Below are 12,272 nucleotides of genomic sequence, written 5' to 3'. Positions count from 1 at the left end.
TGATCTATGTTTTGTAGTCTTGAAAAGTTAATCTAATTTGTATAATCTGATAGTGGTCTTGCTTTGAGAGAGGTCATTACTTATCATAACATGGGGTGGAGTGGTGTGATTCGTAATCCATTAATGAAAGAGGGAATTATGTACATGGAGACGAGTTATGGCCTGACCACCTGGTACTGCGTGAGTGGGTTTTTGTCTTTTTGTGCGTGTTACTACTGAGAATTTTAAAAAGTAACGGTTGGCATAATCCACAATCTGTATTCAGCTTTGGATTGTTTTTGTTTTGGTTGCATGTGCGTGTATGTGTGCCTGCTTGTGTGCGTTTGCTCACGCCTACAATATGTAGATGACAGTGTGACTACATGAGTAGTCCATTTGAGGGGTTATTGTGGTTTATCACTGAAAGAAAGAGCAAAGTGTTCGCCAACATGTCTGAATTTCACCACTGTGTCTATTGGACAGTCAACCCTTATGCCTGAAGAACATTCTAATATGATGAGTAAAAAATTTTTTTTTACAATTTACAAAGGCTAAAAACTGACTTCCTGTGAGTGTGTCTGTTTGTGTGTGTGTGTTTGTCTTTCAAACAACAGCAATAATAGTAATACTAAAAATAGAAGTAGAAAGACCACAAACCTGACAGTGAAATTGGAGTGAGATTATTGAGTTGTGGCTAAGGACAGAGAGTTCCTCTCACGCCCGTCACCGTGTCACTCTCCTCTGCCTTCCACCTTTTCATTTCTCATGCCTTTCTGTTCCTCATTGTTCCTTTACTCACATTCACTCCTCTGGTGTTCCTCCTCCCATCTTTTAAAACAGCTATTTAACTACATACATACTATGTATGTCAAATCTGTCTATATAAAGGTATGACTGAACAAAATGTGTTTCTGTATATCTCTGTAATATTTTCCTATAAATGTGCAACCTGTATATATATATACTAGTGCTGTCAATTCCAGGTGCCGCGATTAAAAGTCCTCACCAGGATTTTGCTCAAGCTTGCTAGATTTTCTAATTAGCAATCCAGGTAAAATTAGTGGAATCAACACAATCCAGGAAGCCTGAGCAAAATCCTGGTGAGGACTTTTAATCGCGGCACCTGGAATTGACAGCACTAATATATACACATTATAGGTGTATGGCTATAGCTTTATTGTAATTAGCAAAATACAGAGCCAACTTAACAGACTCATTGAAACGTATGCTAAAAATTATATTTCACTATGAAACTGGAGTAGCACAAACTATTTCAATGGTAAGAAATACATGAATGTTCAGTAACTGAATCAAAGAGGAAATTTAATTACAAATATATAGATTTCCCCATAAACCTTTCCCTCTTAGACTTTTTTATGTTTATTTACTTACTTTTGGGTGATGGAAGAAGGCGGGATATGTGTTGAGGATTGACTGTATTTCTCCTCCCGTCCTGCAGGGCGTCGCTGTGGAGCTCCTGTGTGGTGCTGCCACTGCTGGCGCTCACCTGGATGTCTGCAGTGCTGGCCATCACAGACCGCCGCTCGGCCCTCTTTCAGATCCTCTTTGCTGTCTTTGACTCACTGGAGGGCTTCGTCATCGTCATGGTGCACTGCATCCTGCGCAGAGAGGTGTGTGTGTGTGTGTGTGTGTGTGTGTGTGTGTGTGTGTGTGTGTGTGTGTGTGTGTGTGTGTGTGTGTGCTATTTATTTAGTGATTTGACAATGATTGTTGTATTGGCCTTTAGGTTCAGGAAGCAGTGAAGTGTCGAGTTGTTGATCGCCAAGAAGATGGTAATGGTGACTCAGCTGGATCTTTTCAGAATGGCCATGCTCAGCTTATGGTAATTAAGTTGGTAGTACTTTCTATTAAGTGTGTAATGACATGCAGCCCAAATGTCTTTCTCCAGTGTCATTAGGTTGTGACTTCTGTACTCCCCCACTAATCTGGCCTCTCTGCATTCCTCTCAGACTGACTTTGAGAAGGACGTGGATATGGCTTGTAGATCAGGTAGGATACAGTTCTTTTATTATTCCTTTGCCTTTCACAGTACTGCTTCAGGGTACAGCCATTTGTTTTGACAAGAGAAACACCTCTTTGTATATACGATGATGCAGTTTTTTTTTTCCCAGACAATTCAGAATCCGATATGCCTGCTGCTGAGTTATAATGTTCAGGTAAATAGGCCTGTTAGCTCCCTCGCTGGGCCACAGATCCGCCGGCCGCTCCTAATTAAGACCCTCTCGATGCCTTGCCGACAAACAGCACTCCTCTCTCTGATATCCATCAGGGGTGGGAATCTGATTATCTCTCCAGACAGGATATCATGCCCACATCTAGACACATAGCATGGATGCGACACAGCAGCCTGTCAGCAGGGTTTAACGGATGATTTTCAGACAGGTTTGCCCGGTTATGTGCACATGTGTGACTTGAAGACTGCAGATAATAAACAGGTGTAGTGTAGGAAAGAGAGAACCATGAAATCAAATTAGGTTCCTCTGCCAGCTTTGGCACAAGACAGCCGCGTTAGAACTAATGTCATAATGAATGTGATGCTCTTGTTTTTTTTCTGGTCCAGGCACGATGAAGCGCTCCTCACTCCAGGCTGAGGAGAAGTTGACACCTCAGCAGATCACCCTGCAGAAGGGCTCCAACTTCAACACCATGCCAGCCAGCATGGCCAAGGTTCACCTGCAGAACGTGGCCGATTACTCCAGCCACACGCTTACTCTGCGTCGAGACAAAGGGGCCATCGCCGGGGTCAGTACAGAACTGCCAGGGGCCAAGTCCATCTACATCTGTGACGGGGAGCTCTTCAAGCAGCTTGATGGAGATCTAACCCGAGGCCCAGGGGACAGCACCACTCCAGAGGGAGGAGGGGTGGGTCAGGGTTACGTCATCCTGCCCAACAACAACAACATGGCCACCCTCAGGCCAGCCAAGGCCGGCAAGGAAGACCAGGCCAGCAAGTATAATATCAGCATTGAGCAGCTGCCTCAGACCCGGCTCATCCACCTGACCAACTCCACTGGCACGGAGCCTGGGGTAGCCTTCGGCCTGAAGCCCCTCCCCTCAGAACGGGTCAGCGTGTCCTGCTCAGAGAGGGATTCCCCTGTCAAGATGGTGCAGAATATCTCCGGTGAGGTACAGATGACCAACGCATGTGAACATGGGGAGTCTGGCATTTCGGGCGTGATGTCAAAGAGTGAGACCGTGTCCACACTGTCCATGAGCTCCCTGGAGGTAGGCCACTTCAGAAGGCTTGCTGTTTAACCTGAGAGAAAACATGATCATTTCTACAATCAGAATTAACAGATAATAGGATGTGTACTGTACAGCTCTGTGATTTTAACCTCATTGTTTCCTTACCTCAGCTATTTGATGCTGACTTTATTCTGCTGAAAGTTCTTGCAAGAACTATTTTAATCTTTATAAAAAACCTTTTGATTGCAAAATCTGGATTTGGGGGGAATTACAGACATCTAAACAGCAGAACTGTAATACTATAGTAAACAGCAGAGGTTTAATAATATAGAAAGGTTTCTAGCATTGGCTGATATGAGCAGATAGGCATTAAATTGCTAGAAATGGTAGCAAACCATTTCACTGCCCATAAAATCTCATCAGTTACTAAAAGGTCATGCTTAAGCAGGGTGAACAGTAAAGGAGTGCTAATCAAATTCTGTGTATCAGTGTGAGCGTACCTGCAGGCTGTATGGGGATAGAGCTGCGGCACCACTGTTTGCGTGTAGCTTAATTAAGAGAGGATGCTCTGTCTGAATTATTCATGCTGCCGGTGATGGGCTTGTTTTCTAAATGGCTGTGTATAAACTCAACATGCCAAAAGGCACTATCAAAAAGACTGAACATGGGGAGTGTTCAGAGAACAGGTGGCATTAGTTTAACTCAGTCTTTTCCCTGGTTTCTCATTCTATCCTGTCCACAAATCTCCTCGCCAATGTTGTTCTTTCCTTGACATGTTTCCCAGTGCCGCTGTTTGCTAATGGAGAAGTCACTCAGCGGTTCATGGAGCTGTAATGCACTTTGCCTTTTGAGCTGGAATTTCATGTTGTTGTTTATTGTGTAGGGCATGAAGATTAAGGGTGTGAGAACATACATGTCTCAGGAGAGTGCCTGAAATGAAGAAAGCATTAGGTTTATCAAAACCTCAATAGCACTCTTTGGGGAAACTGAACAGTAGAATACCAACAAAACTGCAAAAGAAAAAAAGCATTTACAAAAATGTATAATCTGTCATTTTCCAAGCCCTACTCAAAAGGCGAAAAGCATCAGAAATAAGCCTCTTTAGCACAAGAGGGAAATACAGTCTCCTCCAAAGGTCAGTCCTTGGTCACGTTTTGAATGTTGGCCAGCGACTAGTGTGGACAGCTCAGTGACCATGGTGCCCAGACCCCAGCCTGCCTCTTCTGACCTCAGGCCAAACATGCTCCCAGAATGCTGTGCAAGGTGGCATCTGTGCTGCTGGCGAAGCAGTCAGAAGGTCATACACTCCTCCGACGGTTTCGGATGGGCTAACGAAAGGCCATGCGGTCACAAGCTGTTTCCTGCACATTCATGCCAAGTTCTCAGTGAAAACCACTATTCAGGCGTAGCCCTTGTGTACTACTTAGTCACTGAGTTTGTTCTGATTCATTTATTCGATTTATCCTATTTTCTGATCCAAGAAGTATTCTGTGTCAGTTTTGCTCTTACTACAGACAAATCAAAAAGAGTGAATGGCTTTTTCATTGTTATTTCTTTCTCCATTCAGAGAAGAAAATCACGCTATGCAGAGTTGGATTTTGAGGTACCTACACAAGTCATGATGTTGTGCAGCTCTGTGTATGTGGTATTGTGTACTTGGTACCATCGTTTTCTTTCCGTTCACTCTTGCAGAAGATCATGCACACGCGGAAGCGTCACCAGGACATGTTCCAGGACCTGAACAGGAAACTACAGCATGCAGAGAAGGAGAGAGATTCTCCCCCAGTGGACAGCAAGCCTGGAAAGAGATGGAGCGTGTCGTCTGGGGGCAGTGATAAGACCAACCTTAGCGTAAGCATTTAAGCATATTTCCTCCATTATCTTTCAGTTTCCTGTCTCTCTCGATTTCCCATTTGCCTTTATTCATCTTGACCTGCCCAGTTCTCTCTCTCTCTCTCCCCCTGTCTCTCTTTCCTCGTTGTCAGCGTATCTGTGTACTGTATTCTCACACCTTTGCTGTCCTTCATACCTTTGCTCCTCAAACAGGATAAGCAGCAGACTCCCAGCAAGCGGGCGTGGGAGGGCATCAGGAAGACGCACTCTCCCCCGTCGTGGGTGCGCAAGGAGCTGGAGCCCCTGCAAGCCTCCCCTCTGGAGATGCAAGCAGTGGAGTGGGAGAAGGCTAGTGCAACGATCCCTCTGGTGGGCCAGGAGATCATGGACCTGCAGACAGAGGTCTGAGAGGCCTCTAGCACTGTACATAGTCTTGGAACAAACTCCACTGGCAGGGAACAGAGAGAGTGTGAGGAAGAGTGTGTGACAAGCAAAGAAGAATATGGTGACACAGCAATTTGGTGTGCAGTTGGTTTGATGTTTATGCTCGGATGGCCTTTCCCTTGAAGTCAAAGGAATCATAACACATGGAAAATACACTCTGAACATGCTCTTGTAGAAACGGCCTGGCATTACAAGATTGACCATATGGGTTTTGGAGGGTGTCACTGGAACATGGGGAATGACATGGGGAACTATGGAGGAGAACAGAACTTCAGGCTGTGAATGGGAGGAGCCTGAGTGTGTGGCCTTCAGTTTCTTACACTCTTCTTGAACATACACACAAATAAACTCATAAACACATACACAGACGCGCTCAGATTTCTGTACACAGCAAATGTTTAAGACCAATATGGATAAAAATATTTGGATTTCTACCCACAAGAAGCCTTCTAGCAAAGATCTGGAAAGCCACAAAAACACTGGAAAACCTCATTTCATAAGCAATCACTCAATATTGCTGTCATCATGATTCTGATGTATTATTATTATTATTATCATTAATGTGCCACAAAACAAATGCCTATGCTGCTTCAGCTGTGATGGGTGGTATGGTGGTGGGGTCTCCACTACCCAAGAGGCCAAAGCCATCCGCGTATGACTGTTAATGAAAGGAACACCTGCTCCACATGACCCTACCAAGCCAAATCCGCCCGTGTCAGTGCCACATGAGTGCCACCCACAGCCAGGCATCAGCCAATGGGCCGCCTGCCGCACGCCAGCCATCCATGGATGCTTCGGAAACATCTTGGCAAGGCTACGATCTTACAGTGCCATCAGCAAGAGACCCTCCCCGGGTGATCCTGCTGGTGAATTCTTCATTGCAGACAGGGCACGCCTGCTGGATCAGATTGGTGAGCCCATCTGTGGATGTGCAGGCATGAAAATGACGACTCTGATCGCTTCATGGTGACGCCTTGACACTCTCATCAGGACTGTGGAAGATGCTGATCACAGTAAGCAAGAGAATTTGAGCTGAGAATAAAGTGAGAATTAGGTGCAAGTTGAGATGAATAAATGCACAATTTATATACACACATAAATATGTGTGTATATGTATATATATATATATATATATATATATATATATATATATATATATATATATATATATATACAAAAGAATTATGAATTTGCAAAGAGTTTGAGAGTTTGATTATGTGGTCAGATGATGGTTGCACACAGAGAAAGCACAAGGCTTCATCCTCAGAGTCCTGTTGTACAGCATTGTAATTATTTCCAAAAGAGTTCTACAGAATTAATTTTAGCCTATAAATATCTTTCTTACTGTGCTTGGGGAATATTGTTATTCTTATTATGAAAAATCATTGCGATTATGAGATCCCCAAATCTTGTCAGGTTACTGGACTATATGAGTGTTCTGTAACTTCATGTAACAGTGTGTGTTTTAATATCACTGACTGTCACTCCAGAAGATCTGTACGTGTCTGATCTCCCTATCCAGTACCACCCCCTCCCTTTTTTAGTTGACTGGGTCTCTTTGTTAATGTACAGTTTTCAGAGCACAAGATGAATGTGTCATATTTCTAATAAAAAAATATCTATATAATCATTTGTAATGTGTCATATATTTTTCTGCCTTGCTGTCCTTGCTGTAGCATCCTCCCACGTGCTTCCTGAAAGAATGACTTGTGCAGTCTAAGACAAATGGTGTACTGTGTATCTAATGGCATTTGGCCTCCTACGTTAAATGAATGAGTGAACAAACAAATAAACAGATTTATAGAGTGATGCGCGATGAGCATATTGAGGGGGAGCGTTGTGTATATGTGTTGGACGATGGAGAGAGGGACTGTACAGGCGTTGGAAATGCTAATCCTCTCAGAACATGAATCTGATCAGCAAAGCAATCTGCTAATACAGGTTTGAGTAGTCATACTGTAAGTAATGGTGCGAATGAACCTCATGGACATTGTTATTAGGTTTGAAGAGTGAAGCAGAGCAGGAGTAGTAGCACACAAAGGAATGTGATGCAGGCAAAGACATTTTATGTTGGAGAAGGGCTAGCCATTACCCCGCCATTATAAACACATCAAATGAGGAGAATTTAATAAAGGTTGGGAAACTGATGTAATATGGCTAAGGTTGGAGTCAATGTCTGGGGGTCAATGTGTGGGGCTGGCTAGAGAATGGGCTTGACCAGTGTGAGCCTCTCATGACGCTGTGTGTATGTGTTTGCATGTTTAGCAGGACCCCCCCCCCCCCCCCCAATTCAATTGAACTCAGAACAATTAAATGTACATTATTTTCAAATGGTGTGCTTGCTGCATCTGCCCCTGGATGTAAAATAACTACATGAATGTCAGAACAAAGGCCCCAATATTTGACATTCACATGTGCACGCGCACACACACACACACATGCCTGCTTCAAATAAAGTTACAGAATGATATGAAAATAAGTTAACACTTGCCCTCTTAATTTCTCATGTTTGCATAAGTCAACTGTATTTTTTGTAGTTGATTAATTTATTCATGCAGACATCTATTTCCAGAGTTTACTTCCTTAGTCAAGATCAGACTGTCCTGACATCTGTGAACCCTTGGTTACTATTTTATGAAGTTTATATTATTCTAGAATCTGGATTATTCTGGTGATCTCACCGGACTCATTTGACTGGATGAAATGTTATTTATGTACCGATCATGACAAAAACAAGTTTGGAGGAAATTTAATCAGTTTGATCTGTGAAGAAATAAAGAGTCCATACCTTGACCTTTGAGGTAAAAAAAAATGTGTTTTTCCCAGAATAATTTGTCCAAAGGGCTATAGACATTAGAAGCTTTGATTCATGGTTAGCTGCAGCAATTAATTTAGCAGCCTCTAGTCAATTAATGGCTGTTGAAAGCTGAGTCATACTGCATTGGATACTGGAAAACAGTGAGGAAAATCTTTACATTCTTTACATCCCAGTAACTGCTGATGTGTTTACATATTTTATTTTTAGGAATCATCCTATACACTAGAACATTTGAAATCTGAATGCTAATTTACATCGCTCTTGTTGATTATGTTTTTAGTTTTTGATGCTGTGTGTGTTCCTGCACCAACTGGTCATTAACTGATCTGGTTAGAGAAGTCACAGTAATTTCAATGGCCTTTATTCAAATAACAAAAAAAAACTATGACTATAAAACCCATCCTAGTTCTTGAGTTTTAAACTATTAGATGAATTATCATAAAATTCTAACATTATATATACATATAGTATGTATATAGTACATACACAGTGATATTGACAGTTTGTGATTGTTTTCTTGTGATTGTTTTCTAAAAAGAATTAAATTACTTTTATGAAATTAACATCCGAATCTCAGTTTGTAAAGCAGACCTCCCAAAAGATTTTCATTATATTCAACAAAAGTAATTTCTCTCTCCAAAACCTTTTGCATTCATGATTTCAGCCATTATTTCTTCTGAAACCACATACAAGTGTCCCACATCTGTGTTTTGGGATTTTTGCCCTCTCCTTCTAGCAGAACTCCACCTGTTGTGAGAGGTTGGAGGGACATCTGGCATGTACTGTCAGCTTCTGATCTTACCACAACATTTCTATGGGATAGGGGTCTGGACTTTGACTGGGCCAATCCAGATTGCAAATCTTTCTCTAAAGACATTCCTTGATAGTTTTGCTGGAATGCTTTAGGTCGTTGTCTTGTTGCATAATCCATTTATGTCCCAGCTTTAACTCCCTGACTGATAGCAAGAGATTCTGGTAAGAATTTGTTGATAGGTCTGAAAATTGCTAGTTCCTTGGATAATATCTAGTCGTCCAGGTAGAAAAACAGGCCAAGACCTTCACATTTCCACCCCTATGCTTCACTGTTGGAAGGGATTAATTATTATTTAGTGCAGTGTTGACTTTTCAGCAAACATAGCACTTGTGATTGTAGCCAAATAATTCAGTTTCTGAATCATCTGTCCAGAGAATGGAGCTCAAAAAAGCCTCTGGTTTGTCAAAGTGCTCTCTGGCAAAGACAACTTTGTTCTTTCTTCAGAGCAAAGGCTTTCTTGAGAGCAAAGGCAGCTCTTCCATGAATGCCATGTCTATTGATTTTTCACCTGATAGTAGACACATGTACATTTAACCAGATGCTGCCAGAGAGGTCTGCAACTCTCTGGAGGTGATATGTGGGTTGGCCATTGCCTGAATTATTATTTTTCTGGGGCTTCTTGTTTTGATGGCCGTCCACTTCTGTGCAGAGCTGTGGTGATGCTGAGTGCCCTCCATTTGTACATGATTTGTCTCACAGTGGATGGAATCTTTTTGAGATGGTCTTTCCCCAGACTGATGGGCTGTCATCACCTTCTTCCTGATGTCCTTGGATGTCTCTTTTCCTCTCTGCATTGTTGTTGTGTGCGTTACGCCTTGGCACCAGTGGTTTGGTTGGTTTTCTCTCCCTTTGAAACAGTGTGGCTGAAATGTTTTCCTAAGGCTGTCACATCTGATTGGTGCTTAACCGATTACTTAAGCACTTACGTGTTTCACCTGAGTCTTTTACCTAATTGACTTTACCAATGCAGCTGTGGTTCATTTACTTTTGCACATCTTCTGATTCTGTGTTTCATGTAGTGTGCTGAAACTAATGAAATTGATGAAAAAATCTATATCCTTACTCAAAAATTGAAAAAGATTTTTTTAACTTTGAAATCATAAACTCTGTAACGCCCGCGGCATCATGGGGATAGGGCGGACACAAGCGCTGAGAGGAGCAAGATTTATTAAAGGGCATCCCATAAGAAGGGTCATATGGACAGGCTTGGGTCAAATCCGTGAGGGAGTCCGAACATGAAAGCCAAGACGAAGAGACATAACAAACACAAAGAACAACTAGGAACCAAGACACAGAGCAATACACCAACGCAAGATAGCAAAGACAATGACCAGCAATACAATAGACCAAACACTGGGTTTAAATAGACAAGACCAAACGAGCAACACATGATTACAATAACGAGAGAGTCGAGTTACAAAATACAAGGAGGGACTACGAATGCACATGGCTACATAAACAAAACATGATTGACAGCTGGGGGGAGGGGTGAACCGTGACACACACACACACACACACACACACTTAATTACACTCTTATTTATCTCTATTTCTGTTAATGTCTGGGTATTTAGGTCAGGTATGCAAACAACTTCCCTTATCACCCACATGACCTCTAAATGAAATCTGTCACAGCAAAACTCTAGTTTCTTATTATTTTCAGCAAATAAGGCCGAGAACAGAGAGCTGAAATCTCTAGCAAACTTCACTCTGCACAGTAATGGCCCAGAGCTTATCACCTGGCACTGGCTGCAGCTTTGTTGATGGAAATGCCAACCTAAAGTACAGCAACCTTTGATATTTCTTTTTTCCGCTCTGTTAAACAGTGAGCAAACACTTTCTTGTTAAGATAATGAGCATGCTTTTTTTAATATAAAAAAAATACATTAAAAAAATATTTTAATGTTGTGTAGCTGTTGATGCTGCAGATTTTGATGTATGTAATTTTGTTGGTGACAGTTTATGTAAAATAAAAGTAGATTTTGTGTACTTTTTGTTTAAAGATCTAGTTTAAACAAACAAAAAAGGTAGTTTTTTTTTTTTTTTACATCATGGGCATCTATAAACTACACATTGTGTTTTGAAGAACATGTCTTGGGGTTCTGGGACATACTTGTACTCAAACCAGATGAGATGACTAATTAAATGTAATCTGGAATCAATTATATTGAAATCACTCTTCTCAGTGCATCTGCTATGCAATTATGCACCGCGTGTGTTTGCTCATCAAGTGAAATCAACAAGATAACTTTGAAAATGCTCACCTCTGCCAGGCTGATTAGACTCCATCTGATGGCGAATAAAAAGAAGACATCCATGGTCCTAATAAGCCTACATTCAGTCTGTTGTGTATGATTCACCTGGGTCATACATGGAAATGTCAGGATAATCTCTATCTCCTATGACTTTAAGAGCAATTGAAATTGACACTATTAGCTAAAAGTATTTTATGTAAATGCTTGAATTTCTCAACAAGTGCACCCACAATGCTTGTATACATGGTTTAGAATTAATAAGATTATGACTTTTTAGTACATTTCAAAACCTCAGACTTCAGACTTCAGAATATTTTTCTTTCTTTGCATTTGGAAGCAGTTGGTATTGCTATTGTTTGGGTTTTTGTGTGTGTGTGTGTCTGTGTGTGTGTGTGTGTGTGTGTGTGTGTGTGTGTGTGTGTGTGTGTGTGTGTGTGTGTGTGTGCGTGCGTGTGCATGTGCGTATGTGCGCATGTGTGCTTGTGTGTAAAAATATCAGATAGTGAATGCTACCTTAAAAATTACCACGTCTCCCCAAAAATTACCAGAAGTTTACATTTTATTTTATTACACTAATTCACACACTCACCAAAAAAAAATTGAAACAGAAACAGTGGAACATAAATATTTGTTGCATATGTAAAGTAACAGATTATGTAATAAGAGTTAACAAGCCAATGAATCTTGCTCACAAGCTTAAAATGTAGAATTTGTTTGTAGGTAATTGACTATTGTTGTAGTTGTTCATGATGTATGAGGTCAAATAAAAAAACAAATGCATGTAAGAATGCAAACACACAACATGAAAATTAGCTATTCTCTCTGGTACTACTCAGTTCAATGCAGACATGCTTTCTGGTATTAACTAATGGAGAGATAAAGTTTCCCAGAATCAACAAAAGAAGCATTTCCTTCTATTCTA

General features: G+C 41.4%; 1 protein-coding gene across 12 annotated transcripts in view; it reads left to right on the top strand.

The window, feature by feature from the left end:
- adgrb1a (adhesion G protein-coupled receptor B1a) overlaps window positions 1–6,565 on the top strand; it is a 65,139-nt gene extending 58,574 nt beyond the window's left edge. For 8 of the 12 annotated variants that reach the window (XM_076971502.1, XM_076971500.1, XM_076971504.1 and 5 more), the window contains 7 exons: window positions 1,439–1,610; window positions 1,727–1,822; window positions 1,950–1,989; window positions 2,561–3,225; window positions 4,754–4,789; window positions 4,879–5,037; window positions 5,233–6,564. In XM_076971502.1, coding sequence (XP_076827617.1) covers window positions 1,439–1,610; window positions 1,727–1,822; window positions 1,950–1,989; window positions 2,561–3,225; window positions 4,754–4,789; window positions 4,879–5,037; window positions 5,233–5,427 — 1,363 coding nt within the window. In that variant the 3' untranslated portion in view covers window positions 5,428–6,564. Of the gene's footprint in view, window positions 1–1,438; window positions 1,611–1,726; window positions 1,823–1,949; window positions 1,990–2,560; window positions 3,226–4,753; window positions 4,790–4,878; window positions 5,038–5,232 lie in introns of all 12 variants that reach the window. The other 4 variants (XM_076971497.1, XM_076971498.1, XM_076971495.1 and 1 more) reach the window with 1 other exon arrangement.
- The last annotated feature ends 5,707 nt before the right edge of the window (window positions 6,566–12,272 follow it).

This window comes from Brachyhypopomus gauderio, chromosome 13, assembly GCF_052324685.1.
Source record: "Brachyhypopomus gauderio isolate BG-103 chromosome 13, BGAUD_0.2, whole genome shotgun sequence".
Taxonomy (NCBI): Eukaryota; Metazoa; Chordata; class Actinopteri; order Gymnotiformes; family Hypopomidae; genus Brachyhypopomus; species Brachyhypopomus gauderio.
This window is presented reverse-complemented; position numbering and strand designations above follow the sequence as displayed.